This window comes from Pan paniscus, chromosome 9, assembly GCF_029289425.2.
Source record: "Pan paniscus chromosome 9, NHGRI_mPanPan1-v2.0_pri, whole genome shotgun sequence".
NCBI lineage: Eukaryota > Metazoa > Chordata > Mammalia > Primates > Hominidae > Pan > Pan paniscus.
Genome location: NC_073258.2, coordinates 6,036,750 through 6,059,021, shown reverse-complemented (window position 1 = coordinate 6,059,021; position 22,272 = coordinate 6,036,750). Strand labels below are relative to the sequence as shown.

Below are 22,272 nucleotides of genomic sequence, written 5' to 3'. Positions count from 1 at the left end.
GTGGTGGCTCACACCTGTAATCCCAGCACTTTGGGAGGCTGAAGTGGGTGGATCACAAGGTTAGGAGTTTTGAGACCATCCTGGCTAATATGGTGAAACCCTGAATCTACTAAAAATACAAAAATTAGTTGGGCACAGTGACACGCACCTGTAGTCCCAGCTACTGGGAGGCTGAGGCAGAGAATCGCTTGAACCCAGGAGGCAGAGGTTGCAGTGAGCGCAGATTGCACCACTGTGCTTCATCCCGGGTGACAGAGCAAGACTCCATATCATAAAAAGAAGACCTCTAAATGTACCAGTCTTTGCATTCTGACACATGTTATGTTGTTTTGTTTGAAGTATGTGAAGAAAATCTAGCCTCATACAGATACATAGTTGGAAAAGAGAGGAGTATTTTAATGGCCTTTTCAGATAATTCTAACTGCTCTTTGACACTACAGTCAAACCTTTTTATTTGTTTGTTTTTTTGAGACGGAGTCGTGCTCTGTCGCCCAAGTCGGAGTGCAGTGGCGCTATCTCAGCGTACTCCAACCTCCGCCTCCCAGGTTCAAGCAATTCTCCTGCCTCAGCCTCCTGAGTTGCTGGGACTACAGGTGCACATCACCACGCTGGGCTAATTTTTTGTATTTTTAGTAGAGACGGGGTTTCGCCATGTTGGGTTTGAACTCCTGGCCTCAAGTGATCCGCCCGCCTTGGCCTCCCAAAGTGCTGGGATTTCAGACGTGAGCCACCGTGCCCGGCCTCAAACCTTTTTAAAGGTTCATTACAGTATAGAATCTGAAACTGTGTCATTGAACTTTTGTACTCTGTTGTATTAAAAACCATTGGTCTGTGTTGTACTTTGAATGGACCTTTATTACACTTCTGTGATTTTATAACATGATGCATGTTGATTTTGAAATTATTGATTTACTGAGTTATGCAGATCTTTTTTTGTTGTTTTTTTGTTTGTTTGTTTCTTTGTTTTTGAGACAGAGTCTTGCTTTGTCACCCAGGCTGGAGTGTCGTGGCACAATCTTGGCTCACTGTAACCTCTGCATTCCGGGTTCAGGTGATTCTCATGCCTCAGCCTCCTGAGTAGCTGGGACTACAGGTGTGTACCACCACATCTGGCTAATTTTTGTATTTTTTGTAGAGATGGGGTTTCAACATGTTGACCATGGCTGGTCTGGAACTTCTGACCTCAAGTGATCTTCCCGTCTCGGCCTCCTAAAGAGCTGGCATTACAGGCATGAGCCCCATCGGCCAGGCCCGGATATTCCAGATGTTGACAAATTTAATTATACAGTTGTTTCTGTTTCCACCCATCTCGTCAGATAAGTCTTTTTAAGAATTGAGAAGCTTATGACCTGATAGTGGTGAATACATGTTTTTTTTTTGTTTTTTTGTTTTTGTTTTTTTTTTGAGATGGAGTTTCGCTCTGTCACCTGGGCTGGAGTGCAGTGGCACGATCTCGGCTCATTGCAAGCTCCACTTCCCGGGTTCACGCCATTCTCCTGCCTCATCCTCCCGAGTAGCTGGGAATACAGGGGCGTGCCACCATGCCCGGCTAATTTTTTGTATTTTTAGTAGAGATGGGGTTTCACCGTGTTAGCCAGAAAGGTCTCGATCTCCTGACCTCGTGATCCGCTCACCTCCGCCTCCCAAAGTCCTGGGATTACAGGCATGAGCCGCTGCGCCCAGCCGAGTACATGTTTTTGTAGTTGTAATTTTTGTATCAAATTTTTTTTTTTTTTTGGATGTAGTCTCACTCTGTCGCCTAGGCTGGAGTGCAGTGTCGTGATCTCGGCTCACTGTAACCTTGCCTCCTGGGTTCAAGCAATTCTCCTGCCTCAGTCTCCTGAGTAGCTGGGATTACAGGCAGGTGCCACCACAGCTGGCTAATTTTTGTATTTTTAGCAGAGACAGGGTTTCATCATGTTGGTCAGGCTGGTCTTCAACTCCTGACCTCGTGATCTGTCTGCCTCGGTCTCCCGAAATGCTGGGATTATAGGCATGAGCCACCATGCCCAGCCTTTCTTTTTTTTTTTTTTTTTTTTTTTTTTGAGACGAAGTCTCGGTCTTTCCCCCAAGGCTGGAGTACAATGGTGGGATCTCAACTCACTGCAACCTCCGCCTTCTGGGTTCCACTGATTCTCCTGTCTCCGCCTCCCAAGTAGCTGGGATTACAGGCGTCCACCACCATGCCTGGCTAATTTTTTGTATTTTTAGTAGAGATGAGGTTTCACCATGTTGGCCAGGCTGGTTTTGAACTGCTGACTTCAAGTGATCCACCTGCCTCGGCCTCCCAAACTGCTAGGATTACAGGTGTGAGCCACCATGCCCAGCCAGTACCAAATCTTAATAACCATAGTTTGTCAATCATTCTTTGAAATTAAAATGGTGGGCTGGGCGCAGTGGCTCACGCCTGTAATCCCAGCACTTTGGGAGGCTGAGGGGGGCGGATCACAAGGTCAGGAGATCAAGACCATCCTGGCTAACACGGTGAAAACCCGTCTCTACTAAAAATACAAAAAATTAGCCGGGCGTGGTGGCGGGCACCTGTAATCCCAGTTACTCGGAAGGCTGACGCAGGAGAATGTCGTGAACCTGGGAGGCAGAGCTTGCAGTGAGCCGAGATTGCGTCACTTCACTCCAGCCTGGGCAACAGAGCCAGACTCTGTCTCAAAAAAAAAAAAAAAATTAAAATGGTGTTCCATGAGAAAAACAACTACATTTAGCTTTCAAAAGTAATTACAGGTGGTTTGCACCTTGATATCCTTTGTATTTCAGTAAGCAGAAGTTTTTGAGTATTTCCCAATACCGAATTAAAAAGAATTGTGCTGTAGTGTTGAGAAATAATACAACTAATAATTTTTGCTGCTTCATTAAGGACCCTTTTAAGTGAAAGTGGAATTTTTTATATTGTAAATGGGTGACAGTGAAGAATTCGGTGAGTGTTAGTTCAGCACCATTTGGGGTTGTTGTTTTGATTCATGCTGAGTTCCCAGCATTTTTGCACACCATTGATTTTGCACCTCAGCACAGAGGTCAGAACAGTAAAGAAAAAGGGCAAAGTGTCTTAGTTTTATTCTGAAAATGGTTTTGATTTCATTGAACCCCTGGAAGAAGTGTTGGGGACTTTTAGGGGTCTTTGGGTCACACTTTGAGAACCACTAATCTAGAACAATATTTCACATTGGTTCATAGAGCCCTAAGCTGCTTCATAGGGCAGAGCTGGTGGGGTTCTACTGTACCTACTCCCTCTTCACTTCAGCCAGAGCAGCTTCTGCTTATGTCTGTTTTATATGTCGGGTTTCATGGCTAAAAAATATTTGAAAATCATTAGTCAAGGGGAAAAGAATTGAGCACCTGAATTAGGGCTGGTCTGTTCATGAAGGGAACAGTTCATCCTCAGTAAATGTTACAGTGACTCATCACTTCACATCTTTAATTTTACTTCGTTTGACACAGAGCTTACTAGTATTTGCACACTCAACCTTCTTGATAGGTAAATGGGGCTGTGTGCCGTGGCTCACACCTGTAATGCTAGCACTTTGGGAGGCTGAGGTGGGCGGATCACGAGGTCGGAAGATCGAGACCATCCTGGCCGACTTGGTGAAACCCCATGTCTACTAAAATACAAAAAATTAACCCGGTATAGTGGTGGGTGCCTGTAGTCCCATCTTCTCGGGAGGCTGAGGCAGGGAAATCGCTTGAACCCAGGAGGCAGAGGTTGCAGTGAGCTGAGATCATGCCACTGCACTGCACTCCAGCCTGGCAACAGAGCAAGACTGTCTCAAAATAAATAAATAAAAAAAAAATAAGTAAATGGGCCTGGCACAGGGGCTCACCTATAATCCCTGCACTTTAGGAGGCCAAAGCAGGAAGATGGCTTGAGTCCAGGAGTTAGAGACCAGCCTGGGCAACATAGTGGCACATGCCTGTGGTCTCAGCTTTTTGGGAGGCTAAAGTGGGAGGATCAGTTGAACCCAGGAGGTCCAGGCTGCAGTGAGCCATGATCATGCCACTGCATTCCAGCCTGGGCAACAGAGTGAGACCTTGTCCCAAAACCAAAACCAAAAAAAAAAAAAGAAATAGGTAAATGAATTTGTCAGTTAAAAAGATGGATAGTTGGGAATAAAGACAGAGATGTGAGATAGATGGAAGAGGTTGAGTGATCATAGTAATCTCAATATATTGTGTTTGTGCAGGGATGGGATTTGTTTTTGTTTGCAGTGGTGCTTTATGCTTGTGCTAAGTGATCAGTGGATGACACTTAAGCATTGAGAAATAAGAAATTATGGCATTCTAGCTAGCCATTGAACCAAAGTTTAGAGTGAGGGGACATTTATTATACTTTTTAAATTATAAATACCTGTAAAACACCTGTTGAAAAATAAACAAAATGCTGCTTTTGAGGAGCTCTAGTTTGAGGCAGCTTTGTCCTCCTACCAGTCTTTTGGTGTGGGCTGTACAATCCCTATTGTTCAGATGTAGAAATTGAGGTCTGAGAGATTGAATCTTATGACTTACAGTAGCAAGTGGCAGAGGAATTTTTTATTTTTTTAACTTTTTATTTTGAATTAACTTTAGATTTTAAGAGTCAACGATGGTAACTGACAGGTTTTTTTTTTGGTTGTTTTTTTGAGATGGAGTTTTGCTGTTGTTATCCAGGCTGGAGTGCAGTGGCACGATCTCGGCTCACTGCAATCTCTGCCTCCTGGGTTCAAGCGATTCTCCTGCCTCAGCCTCCTGAGTAGCTGGGATGACAGGCATGCGTCACGACAACTGGCTAATTATGTATTTTTAGTAGAGACGGGGTTTCTCCGTGCTTCTCAGGCTGGTCTTGAACTCCCGACCTCAGGTGATCCGCCCACTTTGGGCCTCCCAAAATGGTGCGATTACATGCGTGAGCCACCGTGCCCAGCCTTATACAGTGATTCTTAATAGTTAGGTATATATTCTTTCATTTTAGAAATTTATTTATTTATTTATTTTTGGAGACAGAATTTCACTCTTGTCACCCAGGCTGCAGTGCAGTGGCGCAATCTGGGCTCACAGCAACCTCCACCTCCCAGGTTCAAGCAGTTCTCCTGCCTCAGCCTCCTGAGTAGCTGGGATTACAGGCATGTAGGCTAATTTTTGTATTGTTAGTAGAGACGGGGGTTTCACCATGAAGGCCAGGCTGGGCTCGAACTCCTGAGCTCAGGTGATCCACCAGCCTTGGCCTCCCAAAGTGTTGGGATTGCAGGTGTGAGCCACTGCGCCTAGCCAAGTGACAGTTTTAAACGCAGATGTCTCACACCAAAGCTAATATACTCTTCACTCTAAAATGATTAGGGTTATGTTAAGGGGATGAAAAAAATGCTGCTCAGTGCTATTAGGAAGGAGCTTATGTAAGATGCTATGGACTATTTAAAATTAATTTACACCCAGTGAGCAAAGTCAAGACATTTTTTTTTACCCAGAGCAGCAAACAGGTAAAACACTCAGGTGGCAGGTATAATAACAAATATATTGCATAACTAAAAGCAGCTGAGAGACACTAGTTTACGTAATCGGGGTTGGAAAGGAAGAGGGGAAGTAAAGTGTTTTATTTTTTTGAGACGGACTCTGGCTCTGTCGCCAGGCTGGAGTGCAGTGGCCCGATCTCGGCTCACTGCAACCTCCGCCTCCTGGATTCAAGTGATTCTCCTGCCTCAGCCTCCCAAGTAGCTGGGACTAGAGGCACACACCACCATGCCCAGCTAATTTTTGTATTTTCAGTAGAGACGGGGTTTCACCATGTTGGCCAGGATGGTCTCGATCTCTTGACCTCGTGATCTGCCCGCCTCTGCTTCCCGGAGTGCTGGGATTACAGACATGAGCCACCGTGCCCGGCTTTTAAAGTGTTTTTATACTAATAAAGAGTTTAAGGGTGTGCGGCAGTCTTGTGAAAGCAGGTGAGGCTTGAGCAACAATTTTTAGGAAGAAAAGGAGATACGATTTTTAGAGAGGGTATGATGTTCTTTTTTTTTGTTTGAGACAGCGTCTTGCTCTGTTACCCAGGCTGGAATGATCTTGGCTCACTGCAACCTCCGCCTTCCGGGTTCGAGCGACTCTCCTGCCTCAGTCTCTCGAGTAGCTGGGATTACAGGCATGCGCCACCGCTTCTGGCTAATGTTTGTATTTTTAGTAGAGACGGGGGTTTCACCCTATTGGCCAGTCTGGTCTCGAACTCCTGACCTTAGGTGATCTGCCCACCTTGGCCTTGCAAAGTGCCGGGATTATAGACCTTGAGCCACCGTGCCCGGCCTTAGAGAGGATATGATGTTCTAACCAAGGGAATGGCTTGATCAAAGATCTATCCTAGGGAGGATACTGTAAAACAGAAGGTTCCAGATAGTTTTGTTGGGATATGTTATTAGGTTACACTAGGCTAATTAATCTCTTCTTCCTGGAATTCCACCCAGCCTCCTTTCCCAGCCCTCTTTTCTTATCTAGGGCAAAAATTTTCATTCAGTTTAACTGTGTGTGATAATCCCTGGCTCTTCTAGTATTTTTGTGAAGATTAGATGAGAGGATGTATGAAAAAATGCTTTGTAAAGTAGGAAGTACTATACAGTCCATTCATCTAACAAATATTTATTGTTTTTGCTGTTTGCTGGCTTTGATACAAAGGAGTTTAATGAAGTGGAAAGGAAGAAACTACTTCCCATTTATGTCTGGAGTTAGCAGCAAATTGGAAATGTCTTGGGAAGCTTGCATAGTCTTTCAGATAGTCTTAAAGTTGACAGTTGCCTGGAGTTGTAAACGTTTTGACCACATTTCAGGATATCCACTACTTTTCTGGGTAGAAAACTAAGTTTTGTCATTGTACCCAGAGTTCACAGAGATCACAAAAGTTAGATATGTAAAACAGTATATCAGTGTATAGAACTTCAGTTTGGACAGTGTCAGAATATATGTCTGTCCATTCATTGGACTACTGGGTGTATTATAAGGCTACTTCTTGTATCTGAGAATCTGAATTATTAATTAGGAGATTTTTGAGCATAGAGGACAGAGTAAAATTAAGGATAAAGGTTTCTTTTCTATGTAACACTATTTCATTTTTCTTTTTAAATATATCAAAAAGAAAAACCTGCAGTGGGTATAAATAAGTCCATTCATAAAGAAAAAAAGGAGAAAGGTTAATCTTTGTTGTAAATTTCATCTTTGCCATGGGTATACCTTATAAATTATCCTTACTCCATAAAAGAGATTATTTCTGGTGACTAGAACTCCCATATTTGCCAGAGAAGTGTCTTTCCCTGATAGTGCTGGATCTGTAGTACCAATTGTTGGTTTTGTAGGTTCCCCATTTATAGTGAATGCAAGGTCATTTCCCTTTAATTGGCAATGTTCTTTCTCTAGGAGCTCTAGGCTCTAGACTCTAGAAGCATTGGCCGCTGGGGTCAACAATAGCTTTGTCTTGGGCAAAATAGATTCTTGTGCCTTAATTTGTTCCTTGTAAAATAGAGATAAAAATACCTACATCGTTGGATTCTTGGGAGGTTTACATGAGATAATTCATAAGCAGCATTAGAACAGTGCCTGGGACATAGTAAAAACTCAAATGTTATCTTGTATTCTTGGTGGGGGTTTCAGCTTGGGCCAGTTTAACATATTTGAAAGGATAAAGGCTCAAGTGTGATATGCCTTTAAACTTTAATGGGTTTATGTTCTGTCTCTAGGATTACTTTTTTTTAAATGGATTTTACTATATTTTTGGAGTAAAATCCAAATGGAATGGAAAATAGTTAATGCAAATATCTGCATTATCTAGATCTTTTGTTATTTGTTTGTTGAGACAGAGTCTCATCACTGTGTTGCCCAGACTGGAGTGCAGTGGCATGATCTCAACTAACTGCAACGTCTGCTTCCTGAGTTCAAGCGATTCTCCTGCCTCAGCCACCCGAGTAGCTGGAATCACAGGTGTGCACCACCACTATCAGCTGATTTGTGTTTTTTTAGTAGAGGCGGGGTTTTGCCATGTTGGCCAAGCTGGTCTCAAACTCTTGGCCTCAAGTGATCTGCCCACCTTGGCCTCCCAAAGTGCTGGGATTACAGGCATGAGCCACCGCATCCAGCCTTGTTATTGTTAATAGAGGAAGTAAAGTGTTACATGTTCTTTCTCTGATTATGTCAGTAGTCACAAACTGAAAACCCACAGGAACCAGACAGTTGATGTAAATGAGTGATAGTGGGTGGGTATTGTGGCACTTTGGAGAGTGCATGCTCTCACAGAAGAGAGGTAGATAGAGGGAATTGCTACTAAGCTTCAGCCTGTCATTGCCGTGAAGTGATTACAGTCATAGTTTGGTTAATTATCAGGTTCTTCATGAGAAGCCAAAAATCCGTTGGTTTTTTGGTTGTTTTTTTGTTTGTTTGTTTTTGCCATAACCGTATTTTTTTTTTTTATTCATTTATATTTTTTGAGACAGAGTCTCGCTGTGTTGCCCAGGCTGGAGTGCAGTGGCATGATCTCAGTTCACTGCAGGCTCCACCTCTGGGGTTCAAGCAATTCTCCTGTCTGAGCCTCCTGAGTAGCTGGGACGACAGGCGCCTGCCACCACACCCGGCTAATTTTTGTATTTTTAGTAGAGACGGGGGTTTCACCATGTTGGCCAGGCTGGTCTCGAACTTCTGGTCTCAGGTGATCTGCCCGCCTCTGCCTCCCAAAGTGTTGGAATTACAGGTGTGAGCCACCGCGCCCAGCCAAGGGTGTGCTTTAGAGTAACTTGAACTTTTTCTGAATGCAAATGTCTATACCCCAGCCCTAGACATTTTTGTTCAATATTTCTAGAATGGAGCCTGGGGGTTTGTATTTTTGTTTGTTTGCTTGCTTGCTGGAGTGCAGTGGCACCATTGTAGCTTGCTGCAGGCCTGAACTCCTGGGCTAAAGTGATTCTCTAGCTTCAACCTCACTAGTAGCTGGAGCTTCATACAGGTGTGCACCATGTTTTTTGTTTTTTTTTTTGTTTTTTTTTTGTTTTTTAGTAGAGACAGAGTCTTGCTGTGTTGTCCAAGCTTGTCTGGCTTTAAGCAGATCATCCTGCCTCAGCTTCCCAAAGCATTGGGATCTACAGATGTGAGCCAGTGTAACCAGCCAGAGTTTGTATTTTGAAAAGCTTGCCACTTAATTCTGATGTGGCCCTCTAGAACCACTGGTTTTAGTGAGCTTTGTTTAATCAAAGGAGTTACTCAGTTTTTGGATATTGAGATAAAGAACTTAAGTATTTAATTTTTTTTCCTAGGAAATTTCAGGAGAGAGAATATTTCTGTAAAGCATTTATTTAAGGGACAGCCTTATCTTTTTCAGTGTTGCACAAAATGTTTGGTTATTAGAATGACTGGAAGTGTTAGTGGGACACTAGAATTTGGGGAAGACCTCAAAATGCAATATTTAATTCTATTATGTGAACACGGCCTGAGTTTCCTAGAAGAAAAGACTACTCTTTACATACATTGTGTGGCTATAATAGAAAAATCATCATATCTGTCACAAAATCCAGATGAGCATGATTGACTGTTTTCAGAGTTTTTATACTGAAAGTAGTTTACTTATTAATTTATTGTCTGCTAGCAGATAAGAGGTAGCAGGCATCTAAATTTAAGGAAAATTTGTGGAGGGGGAAAGCTCTGAGTAAACTATGAAGCTATTTTTTTATTTTTTATTTATTTATTTTTTTTTTATTGATCATTCTTGGGTGTTTCACTATGAAGCTATTTTTATTCAGACGGGGGGAACCAAACTTTTCTTTGTAGGCGTTCTTGGAACAGTTTGGTCCAGTTCCTTAAATGACCGGGTGCATAGTTTGGATACAGGAGTAAAATAATTTATGTGAGGTGAGGGTTTTTGTTTTTGTTTTTGAGACAGAGTTTCATTCTTGTCACCCATGCTGGAGTACAATGGTGCAATCTCAGCTCACTGCAACCTCTGCCTCCCAGGTTCAAGCAGTTCTCCTGCCTCAGCCTCCCAAATAGCTGAGATTACAGGCATGCACCACCACGCCTGGCTAAATTTTGTATTTTTAGTAGAGACAGGGTTTCACCGTGTTGGCCAGGCTGGTCTTGAATTCCTGAGCTCAGGTGATCCACCCGCCTTGGCCTCCCAAAGTGCTGGGATTACAGGCGTGAGCCACCACGCCCAGCCAAGGTGAGCGTTTTTTTTATTTGTTTTTGAGACAGGGTCTCACCCTATCACCTTTGCTGGAGGGAAGTGGCATGATAATGGCTCACAGCAACCTCCACCTTCTGGGCTCAAGTGCTCCTGCCACCTCAGCCAACAGAGTAGCTGGGACTACAGTCCCGTGTCACCACACCAGTCCAACTTTGATTTTTTGTAGACAGGGTTTCACCATGTTGCCCAGGCTGGTCTTGAACTCCTGGGCTCAAGCAGTCAGCCCGCTTCAGCCTCCCACGCTGTCAGGATTAGAGATGTGAGCCCACTGTGCCTGGCCAGAGGTGAGGGATTTTCATCAAAGGCTTTCTGTAATCTTAGAAGTAGAAGATAGATAAGTAGGGGACCATAGAGAATAGTCTTAAAACGTAATCTCAAAGAGAATGTCAGGGCACCAGAATCTCTGGGATTTAGAGATAGAAGGCGGGGCATGCATAATTTGAAAAACATTTACTATTACCATGTTTTATATCCCTCGAAGGTAGGGGAGAAAGAAACTTTATAATGCAAACTATGGAAAATAAAGCCTTGGCCGGGTGCGGTGGTTTGCGCCTGTAATCCCAGCACTTTGGTGGTGTAATCCCAGCACCCAGGTGGGTGGATCACTCGATCAGGAGTTTTTTTAAGACCAGCCTGGCCAACATGGTGAAACCCTGTCTCTACTAAAAATACAAATAATTAGACAGGCATGGTGACACACGCTTGTAATCCCAGGTACTCTGAGACTGAGGCAGGAGAATAACTTGAACCAAGGAGGAGGAGGTTGCAGTGAGCCACTGCACGTCCTTCTGTCTCAAAAAAAAAAAAAAAAGAAAGAAAAAGAAAACCTGACAAAAATGTTAGCTTTTTAGGTGGTTGGGTTAGCAGACTGTGGTTATAATTTTTGATGGATATGATTCATAACCTCCTACGAGGATCATATAAACATCTTGCCTTGTAGACCTGAAATATTTATTGATTAAAAAGGGGACTTAGGTTAAAAAAAAAAAGATTGAAAACATTGTTTTAAATGGATGGTTAATGTTGGGATCTGAAGTTTAACCTCACATTATGAAGTTTAACCTTACTGTTCAGCTCAGGAACATTGTAGATTAAAGATCATTTTACAAGGTTTATTTTATCATACAGTTTGAGGATTTTGAATGAGAGTATATACTATAGTTCGAATAGGCCTAAGTTTGTGGAATGATAGATTTTCTAAAACAATTATATTCCATTTTGTGGTCTTTAAGAGAGTGATAATGTTTTCTTTTTCCCAGCTTTCTGAAACAAAGACTCATTTTGAAGATGTTTAACAAATCATTTGGAACACCCTTTGGGGGTGGCACAGGTGGCTTTGGCACAACTTCAACATTTGGACAGAGTAAGTTTTTAAAAAGGACAAAAGAGGGAGAAACCTTAATCTCCTCTTACTAAGAACAAATCCACTCTGATAAGCTTTAGGTGGGAATTTTATTTTTACTTTCATATTTATAACAAAGTCGTCTTGAAAAAATAACTAGGATAAGATCTCTTTAACAGTTTTTAAGAAAGTAGAAATAAATTCTAAGTTTTCATGGCCTTCTGCTGATTGTCAGTAGAAGATACTTAAAATATTTATATTATTTTGGTTGACAGAAAGTTATAATTTGTTACTAATTTTCAGACCAGAAAATAATTCTCTTAATGTTGAAGTCTAAAATGCAGTTATGAAATAACTGCCCTGGAATTTACCCTGTGAACATGATGTGACATTCATATGTCACAGAAATGTTAAAATGTGGAAGTGTCTAATTCCCATCAACCTCCGGAGATCTACCTCCCTTCCTACCCAGTATCGTGTATGACTAATTGCCTGAAGCAATCCTTATTTACATTTAAACTTTTTGTTAAAAATTTTTTTGGAGGTTTTTTTTTTTTTTACCAGAAAGTCCACCCCCCTGCAAAAAAAAAATTTTGTTTCCCGTTGAAAGCCAGAAACCCTGCAAGACAAATTCTAAAAGAGCTGTGACACTTTGTTAAAAATGTTTATACTCATCCAAGTCTGGAAAGAATGGTATAATGAACTCTCATGTACTTATATCCCAACTTTAACAATCAGCATTTTCCCAGACTTGTTTTTATCTCTTTCTTTCCAGGAGGAGGAGAGCATCTTAACAGAATAAATTAAATCCCAGAAACTTTTCTCTCATTGATGAAATTTTTTTTTTTTTTTTTTTTTTTGAGATAGGATCCTGCACTGTCACCGAGGCTGGAGTGCATTGGCTCTGTTATGGTTCACTACAGCCTCAACCTCCCACACCCAAGCACTCCTCATACCTCAGCCTCCTAAGTAGCTAGGACCACAGTTGCACACCACCACGCCTGGCTCATTTTTCTCAGCTCGCTGTAATGTCTGCCTCCTGGGTTCAAGCAGTTCTCCTGCCTCAGCCTCCCGAGTAGCTGGGATGACAGGTGCATGGCACCATGCCCGGCTAATTTTTATATTTTTAATAGAGATGGGGTTTCACCATGTTGGCCAGGGTGGTCTCAAACTCCTGACCTCAAGCAATCTGCCCGCCTCGGCCTCCCAAAGTGCTGGGATTACAGGTGTGAGCCACTGCGCCTGGCCTCCTGGCTCATGTTTAAAATTTTTTGTAGAGGTGAGATCTTGCCGTGTTGCCCAGGCTAGTCTCCATCTCCAGAGCTCAAGCAGTTCTCCCACCTAAGCCTGCCAAAGCGAGGGGATTACAAGCATAAGCCACGGCACTGGGCTAAGGATTCTTTAAGAAGCATGACTAACAAGCCTCTATCATACCTAATAAAATTAATAATAGAGGAAGTTTTTCTTTTTCTTTTTCTTTTTTTTTTTTTTTTTTGAGATGGAGTCTCGCTCTGTCACCCAGGATGGAGTGCGGTGGTGCGATCTCGGCTCACTGCGACTTCCGCCTCCTGGGTTCAAGCAATTCTCCTGCCTCAGCCTCCCCGGTAGCTGGGACTACAGGCACCCGCCACCAGGCCCGGCTAATTTTTTTTTTTTTTTTGTATTTTAAGTGGAGATGGGGTTTCACCGTGTTAGCCAGGATGGTCTTGATCTCCTGACCTCATGATCTGCTCGCCTCGGCCTCCCACAGTGCTGGGGTTACAGGCGTGAGCCACCGCACCTGGCAGGGAAGTTTTCTTAAGTGGCTCCTGATCTCCTTTTTAAAGAATTCTACGTCCATGTCTGTGGTTTTTAACTAAAAGTGCCCATCACAGTCGCCTTTGGAAGTTTTTATTCAAAATATGTATCTCTCATCAAAAACTATGGAATTAGAATCTCTGGAGTTGAAACCTGAACGTGTATATTTTGAAAAAGCTTCCCAGGTTGTTCTGATGTGTTCCACTAGTGAAAGACCATTTATCTCAGTGACTACGGAGTGTCACTAATTTTTTTGAATTTTTAGTAAAGGCGGGATTTCACCATGTTGGTTAGGCTGGTCTTGAACTCCTGACCTCAAATGATTCGCCTGCCTCGGCCTCCCAAAGTGCTGGGATTACAGGTGTGAGCCACCGTGCCCGGCCAGCACTTTTTTTTTAACCTATGAACATCTGTAACTTTTATTGAAAAGTCACTCCTTTTGACTTTAAATTTTCATACTTCCCCTGGGGACATTGAATAAAATGTCTGTGGCTTGGTTTTTACTCTGTAATTCATACTCTTGATGAGATTTTGAAAAAATGTTTTTAATTAGACTAGTAGTTCAAATGCAGAATTTTTTTTTTTTTTTGAGACGGCGTTTCACACTTGTTGCCCAGGCTGGAGTGCAGTGGCACGATCTTGGCTCACCAAAACCTCTGCCTCCCAGATTCAAGCAATTCTCCTGCCTCAGCCTCCCTAGTAGCTGGGATTATAGGCATGTGCCACCACGCCCTTCTAATTTTGTATTTTTAGTAGAAACGGGGTTTCTCCATGTTGGTCAGGCTGGTCTTGAACTCCCGACCTCAGGTGATCCGCCCGCCTCAGCCTCCCAAAGTGCTGGGATTACAGGCGTGAGCCACCATGCACAGCCTCAAATGCAGAATTTTAAGAAATATTAAAATACCTTTTCATTTGGTCATCTTATGTAGATTTTATTCTAAATTCTAATTTACTCTGGATTTTGCTTTTTCAGATACTGGCTTTGGCACTACTAGTGGAGGGGCATTTGGAACATCTGCATTTGGTTCTAGCAACAATACTGGAGGCCTCTTTGGAAATTCACAGACTAAACCAGGTAGGGGCTTTATTTGTGATATAACTGGTTTGTTTGTAGCTAGTATAGGAATCGACTTAGTGGCTCTGATGTACTTAACTTTTTCCCTCCTTCTCCATCTCCTCAGGAGGATTGTTTGGAACCAGTTCATTTAGCCAGCCAGCTACCTCCACAAGCACTGGCTTTGGGTTTGGTACATCAACAGGAACAGCAAATACCTTGTTTGGAACTGCAAGCACAGGGACCAGTCTTTTCTCATCCCAAAACAATGCCTTTGCACAAAATAAACCAACTGGCTTTGGCAGTAAGTAGGACATCACTGGAGTTCTGCATCTAATAATTTGGTTTGCTTATTGAATGTGTTGTCTTTTCTCCGTTTTTCTATGTTCATCTACCTTCTTTTCCTACTAAATGGCAAAAATATGGGAAGAGGAAAACTTCAATATGTACTGAAAAGGTTAATAGGCTGGAAAGGAAGAGAGTATGTACATTTCTATAAGGATAGAAATTTGAAGCACTGTTATTTAAGGGATATGCAGAGGAAGAGCTTCCTGATGCAAAATGGCTAGAGAAAGGATGAAAAGCCAGGTCAGAGTAGTGTAGTTCATGTTAAGATGGGAGAATTTCAAGGAGGAATGTGTTATAGTCAGCCGTATTGTGCTGCAGAGGCACCTTCTTCTTGTCTCTGTTTTATATTTGGTATGAAGAGACTAGAGCAGGAATGACATAATGGACGTGACATGGTTACTCCTCCATTCTTTGTCTATGGCAGATGTTTTTAGTTGATGACTTTTTTCACTTTAAGTCCAAACATGACTTGGGGATACTTCTCCACACAGCACTGTACTTTGAGCCAACCACTGCTAGTTCATCAGGTATGCTTTATCAAGTGATGCCATTCCTGGCACAAGAGTATGGAAGAATGAATAGTTAGCCAGCCATCAGTATTTTCTTTCTTTCTTTTTTTTTTTTTTTTTGAGATGGAGTCTCGCTCTGTCACCCAGGCTGGAGTGCAGTGGCGCAATCTCGGCTCATTGTGAGCTGTGCCTCCTGGGTTCATGCCATTCTCCTGCCTCAGCCTCCCGAGTAGCTGGGACTACAGGCGCCTGCCACCATGCGCGGCTAATTTTTTTGTATTTTTTGTGGAGACGGGGTTTCACCGTGTTAGCCAGGATGGTCTCAATCTCCTGACCTCGTGTTCCATCTGCCTCAGCCTCCCAAAGTGCTAGGATTACAGGTGTGAGCCACCGCGCCTGGCCTGCCATCAGTATTTTCCAGAGGGAAAGTTGTTGGTATAACATTGAAATATTTAGCCATAACAATATATAATGCAGTTTGAAGTACTAATTCAAAAGAAATATGCCTATTTGCTTTAAACTATATATTAAGACATGTTTTAGAAAGAAGTAATAGCAGTTTGCCAGTGAGAAATCATAGTACTGTTTAACCTGGTAATTAGGATGTTACTAATTCTAAATATTGGCATATAAATTTCTTTGCTTAGCGACATTTCTGGCACCATATGTATAACTTCTTTTTTTTTTTTTTTTTGAGACGGAGTCTTGATCTGTTACCCGGGCTGGAGTGCAGTGGCGCAATCTCTGCTCACTGCAACCTCCGCCTCCCCAGTTTAAGCGAGTCTCCTGCCTCAGCCTCCCGAGTAGTTGGGCCTACAGGCGCCCGCCATCATGCCTGGCTAATTTTTGTATTTTTAGTAGAGATGGGGTTTCACCATATTGGCCAGGCTGGTCTCGAACTCCTGACCTTGTGATCCACCCGCCTTGGCCTCCCAAAGTGCTGGGATTACAGGAGTGAGCCACCGTGCCTGGCATAACTTCTTTAGAAGTAGTGTCTCTCATACTTTCAGCAATATATTCCTTAGCAGCAATTAAATTCATTTATGAGTAATTTTTTTTTAAACTCAGCTTTTTGGAAAAGTAAAGTAATCCAAGGATTTGCTATTTCTTTATTAGTTTCTGTAAAGTAATTGACAGTGGCTGCTAATTTTTCTGAAATTTTGGGGGGTGAAATTTTACATTAACGTATATTTGATTTCTCTAATAGGACCACTTGTATATTCTAAAGTTTTTGGTTATGTGTAGGTATATGTTATAATGTATGTAAATAAAATGTACTGTGACCACTCTTGAAGTCTGTGACAAGATGTTTTCAGAAAGACAAGTTCATTCAGCATGTAGTTAAATGAGAAAGGGAGAAATGAGATAAAATTTATGATGAAACAAAGTATTTCTTTTAAGTTGTCTTCCAAGTGTGACCTTAGGGCTTTATGGACACTTAGCTGACCAAAGGATTCAGACTTTGTTTCACTTGAAAGTTGTGAGCCTGGAAGTACGTATCTTTCTGTATGAAATTTCTATTTGGGCCGGGCACTGTGGCTCACACCTGTAATCCCAGCACTTTGGGAGGCATAGGTGGATGGATCACGAGGTCAGGAGATCAAGACCATCCTGGCTAACACAGTGAAATCCCATCTCTACTTAAAAAAAAAAAAAATACAAAAAATTAGCCGGGTTTGGTGGCGGGCACCTGTAGTCCCAGCTACTCAGGAGGCTGAGGCAGGAGAATGGCGTCAACCTGGGAGGTGGAGGTTGCAGTGAGCTGAGATCGCGCCACTGCACTCTAGCCTGGGCTACACAGCGAGACTCCGTCTCAAAAAAAAAAAAAAAAAAAAAGAAATTTCTATTTGAATATATTTGCTTGGGAGATTTGAAAGGTAAAAAATTTCAGGATATGAGATCAGGTGCAGTGGCTCACACCTGTAATCCCAACACTTTAGGATTTCGAGGTAGGAGGATTGCTTGAGCCCAGGAGTTTGAGACTAGCCTGAGCAACATGGCAAAAGGCAGTCTCTACAAAAATTAAAAAAAAAAATTAGCTGGGTGTGGTGGCGCATGCCTGTGGTCCCAGCTACTTGGGAGGCTGAGGCAGGAGTATTGCTTGAGCCTGTGAGGTCAAGGCTGCAGTGAGCTGTGATTGCACCACTGCACTCCATCCTAGGAGACAGAGCAAGACCCTGTCTCAAAAAAAAAAAAAAAAAAAAAATGAGGAAGTGAAGTACTGTGACGCTAGTGCCACAGCCCAATTCCAATGCATCTTATACATTCTTAAATTTCTTACTGTTACCATCTCATTTTTCTTTCTTATTTTTAGATTTTGGAACCAGTACTAGCAGTGGAGGACTCTTTGGAACCACAAATACCACCTCTAATCCTTTTGGCAGCACATCTGGCTCCCTCTTTGGGCCAAGTAGTTTTACAGCTGCTCCTACTGGGACTACTATTAAATTTAACGTATGTATTTTCTTCCAATCTTTGTGGAATGTTTTTTCCCGCATGTATATTTCTTTGCAGGATGAACTGTAAAATTGCTTCTCTTTCCAGCTTAGCTTGACACTGCCTGAACGATGTGTTAAAGACAAAATCTATAAATAGTTGTATAGTAGACAGGAAAACTTGTGAAATGTAAATCTAGATTATGATGTATATTTGAATTAGGCTCATCCCAATAAAATTTGTATTTATAAAACTTTATTATAATCTGGTGTAAGGTAGAATTTGAATTTACTGTGTTAAGAATTTGCTTCTGAATGGTCAACTGTTGAATTTTCTTTTTTTTTTTTTTTGTTATTTTGTGTTTTTAAGATGGAGTTTCGCTCTTGTTGCCCAGGCTGGAGTGTGGTGGTGCAATCTCAGCTCACTGCAACCTCTACCTCCTGGGTTCAAGTGATTCTCCTGCCTACGCCTCCTGAGTAGCTGTGATTACAAGAGTCCACCACCATACCCAGCTAATTTTTTTGTAGTTTTTTGTAGTAGAGATGGCGTTTCACCATGGTGGCCAGGCTGGTCTCGAACTGCTGACCTCAGGTGATCTGCCCACCTCTGCCTCCCAAAGTGTTGGGATTACAGGCATGAGCCACCATGCCCGGCCTGGTCAACTAATCTTTATGGGAATAAAGAATAGGGGGCAAATAAGAGTAACTCATCAGCATTCTGTACCCAATGAAAAATACAGGTTTTGTTGATGAAATGGCTAAATGGGGCTGTAAAGTTTATTGTGTATGTGTTCTTTTTTTGAGAGGGATTGGGTGGAGGGCTAGAGTGGAGGATTTTGTTTACAGAAACATGTGGAATGCCACTTGATGTAAATATTTGGGGGATTCTTAGGGTATGCTGGAGGTGCAGTTAGCCTAATGGAAATCTTTGGCAGAAATAAAACTTGTTAAAATATACTCCAGAAAATGAAGAATTTGTCAGGTAAATTGGTTAATTCATAGTACTAAATTTACAACCCCGAATTTGAAGTTAAAACATAAAATGATAGTGAAGAATACTGTGTGATGCCCCTTGGAAAGTGCAGTAGTTGAGAAAACTGGCAATACCAGCAGGAATCGTTAGTTTTACTTATTGTGCCTTTTTCCTTGTAAGGTTATCGGGGAAAAGGTTTCCATATTTCTTTTTTTTCTTTTTTTTTTTTGGAGACAGAGTCAGCCAGACGGGAGCGCAGTGGTGCAATCTTGGCTCACCGCAACCTCTGCCTCCTGGTTCAAGCGATTCTGCTGCCTCAACCTCCCAAGTAGCTGGGATTACAGGCACCCACCCAAGCTAATTTTTGTATTTGTAGTAGAGATGGGGTTTCACCATGTTGGCCAGGCTGGTCTTGAACTCCTGACCTCAAGTGATCCACCCGCCTCGGCCTCCCAAAGTGCTGGGACTGCAGGTGTGAGCCACTGCGCCTGGCCAGTTTCTGTTTTGTTGTTGTTGTTGTTGTTTTTTGAGATGGAGTCTCACTCTGTCGCCCAGGCCAGAGTGCAGTGGCACGGTCTTGGCTCACTGCAACCTCCGCTTCTCGGATTCAAGCGATTCTCCTGCCTCAGCCTCCTGAGTAGCTGGGACTACAGGTGCACGCTACCATGCCTGGCTCATTTTTATTTTTTATTTTTTTATTTTTTAGTAGAGACGGGGTTTCACCTTATTAGCCAGGCTGGTCTCGAACTCCTGACCTCATGATCCACCCGCCTCGGCCTCCCAGAGTGCTAGGATTACAGGCGTGAGCCACCGCGCCTGGCCCTCCGTATTTTTTTAATGCAGCATTACAGGGCGGAGTAGAAAGGAGAACTTAGATATAGAGGTTTAAAGGTATATATTGGGTAAAGCTTTCTTTATGCATAATATTACATGTATTTTAGCATGTAATTGGATGGCTTGGGTTATGGGATTAATCCCTGCGTTTGTGATTACTTTGTTACTAAGATTGATTTATTCAGATAACCTTGATGTAGGGAGAGATCAGAAATGGCAGTATATTTAATCAAGCACCCTTGAAACCATCTCAGTATAAAAGACCTGGGGGGACTAGTTTTAGAGTTCAGTGGTTGAGAAATTGTATCTGAGAGAGTAGGAATGTAAAACTTGGACCTACAAATTTGCCTTTATTTAACTTTGCAGCCTCCAACTGGTACAGATACTATGGTCAAAGCTGGAGTTAGCACTAACATAAGTACCAAGCACCAGTGTATTACTGCTATGAAAGAATATGAAAGCAAGTCACTAGAGGTCAGTAAAATACAATACAGAATGTCAGTCTAACCTTTTGATTTTATTGGAATGCAGCTTTTAAAAATGGTTTTGATTTTCTTTAGGATAGAGCGGTTCAGTTTGGGTTTATGTAAAAAATTAACATTAACCAAATTATTTTTAAAAATCAAGTATTATTTATAGATATCTACTTGTTTAGGCAGGGTAATATTCAGGGGTATGTGAAGGTCTAGCACCCCTAATGGTCTTTTTTTTTTTTGAGATGGGCTTTTTTGCCCAGGCTGGAATGCAGTGACACAATCACAGCTCACTGCAGTCTCAGCTTCCCAGGCTTCACGTCCTTAGCCTCCGAAGTAGGTGGGACCACTGGCATGTGCCCCACGCCCAGCTAATTTTTAAAAATTTTTTTGTAGAGGTGAGGTCTCACTATGTGGCTCAGGCCGGTCTCAGACTCCTGAGCTCAAGCGATTTTTCTTCCTCAGCCTCCCAATTTGCTGGGATAACAGGCATGAGCCACTGAGCCCAGTCTAATCATCTGTTCTGATTGGATGTTGCTTCTGTTACACTGGGCAATGTGTATGCATGCATATGAAGGTGTTTTTAGTAAAATTATGCAAAGTACAGCTTAATAAAAGTTGGGTTTTTTTTGTTTTTTTTTTGTTTTGTTTTTGAGACAGCATCTCACTCCGTCACCCAGGCTGGTGTGCAGTGGCACATCTTGGCTCACTACAACCTCCACCTCCCAGGTTCAAGCAATTCTCGTGCCTCAGCCTCCCTAGTAGCTTGGATTACAGGTGTGGGCCACCACACACAGCTAATTTTTTTTTTTTTTTTGAGACGAGTCTTGCTCTGTTGCCTAGGCTGGAGTGCAGTGGCGTGATCTCAGCTCACTACAATCTCTGCCTCCTGGATTTAAGCAGTCTCCTGCCTCAGCCTCCTGAGTAGCTGGGATTGCAGCTGCACGCCACTATGCCCAGCTAATTTTTGTATTTTTAGTAGAGATGGGATTTTGCTACGTTGGCCGGGCTGTTCTTGAACCCTGGCCTTGTGATCCGTCCACCTCAGCCTCCCAAAGTGCTGGGATTACAGGCATGAGCTGCAGCGCCCAGGCACATTATGTACTTTTTAATGGCTGTCTTTGAACATTGAGATAGTCATCCATGTTGTTGCATGAAGTCAGTTTGTTCATTCTTATTGCTTATGTAGTAGGTTGTTGTACATTTTGATAGTCATTCATGATTATAGTGATTGCTTCTTTCTACATACCAAACTATGCTTACTTTATTGGGCTGTGCCAGGAACATCCGGACTTGAGACAAAATTGATAAACTTTATTCTTTTTCTAAATTTTTTGCCCCACAGAATCTACATATGTTAATTCACTATAATTTTTATTTTTATTTTATTTTTATATTTTAGGGCTGGGGAGAGTTAGGATTATTTTATGACATTTTACCAAAAGAGTGTATTGTTTGTGAAAGAAAACTGAGATTAAGATATTGACTCTTTGGCTTGTAGTTTTATGATAATTATGGTATGGATTTTAGTGTCTATTGGAAATGTTTTTCTGTAATGATATAATGTCATTCCTTAGTTTTCTCTTTTTTAGTTATGGTTCCTATGTGAACATAGAACTTGAATACTAAATTCAAGTATTTAGCCTCCTAAATAATTATTTTTAGCTGCATGTTAAGATTAGAAATATGTTTTCCCTCCCTTCAGGAACTTCGTTTAGAGGATTATCAGGCTAACAGGAAGGGCCCACAGAACCAGGTGGGAGCAGGTACCACAACTGGCTTGTTTGGGTCTTCTCCAGCCACTTCCAGTGCAACAGGACTCTTCAGCTCCTCCACCACTAATTCAGGCTTTGCATATGGTCAGAACAAAACTGCCTTTGGAACTAGTAAGCACTTGATATCATGTTAGATTATACTGAGGAGAGACAGATAACTAAAACTAAAACATAATTGCCATTTTGGGATAAGTGCTATGGAGAAAAATAATAATTCAGGGATACCATAGGAATAGCGAGGAATGCCTGGATGTATGTGGGGAAAGGGAGAAAGACAGTTTAAGATGAAGACGACTAAGGAATGCTTCAGAGGAGAAGGTGATGTTTGAGCAGTGACGTATCTGAAGAAGATGAAGGAGCAAGTTGTACAGATTTCTGGGGGAAGAACATTCCAGCTAGTGGAAACTGAGTCTAAAAACTCTGAGTTTTTGCCATTTGAAGAGAGGGCAAGGGAAAATACTGGGGGATATAGGGGCCATATTTTATATGACTTTGTAGGCCAATATCAAGACTTGTATTTTTATTTGATTTAGGAAATCCTGAAAG

At 42.2% G+C, this 22,272-nt stretch overlaps 1 protein-coding gene and 1 non-coding gene across 13 annotated transcripts in view; one reads left to right on the top strand and one right to left on the bottom strand.

Moving 5' to 3' along the window:
* Positions 1–22,272, top strand: part of NUP98 (nucleoporin 98 and 96 precursor) — a 122,893-nt gene that overhangs the window by 4,285 nt on the left and 96,336 nt on the right. For 4 of the 12 annotated variants that reach the window (XM_008961891.5, XM_055094009.2, XM_034932006.3 and 1 more), the window contains exons 2-7: positions 11,446–11,549; positions 14,299–14,400; positions 14,507–14,683; positions 17,551–17,690; positions 19,845–19,952; positions 21,657–21,837. In XM_008961891.5, the coding sequence (XP_008960139.4) occupies positions 11,474–11,549; positions 14,299–14,400; positions 14,507–14,683; positions 17,551–17,690; positions 19,845–19,952; positions 21,657–21,837 (784 nt within the window). In that variant the 5' untranslated portion in view covers positions 11,446–11,473. Of the gene's footprint in view, positions 1–7,817; positions 7,939–11,445; positions 11,550–14,298; positions 14,401–14,506; positions 14,684–17,550; positions 17,691–19,844; positions 19,953–21,656; positions 21,838–22,272 lie in introns of all 12 variants that reach the window. The other 8 variants (XM_055094013.2, XM_055094012.2, XM_055094014.2 and 5 more) reach the window with 3 other exon arrangements.
* LOC112441256 (U7 small nuclear RNA) lies at positions 12,121–12,181 on the bottom strand. The gene has a single exon (XR_003029195.1). It is a non-coding gene; the product is annotated as a U7 small nuclear RNA (small nuclear RNA).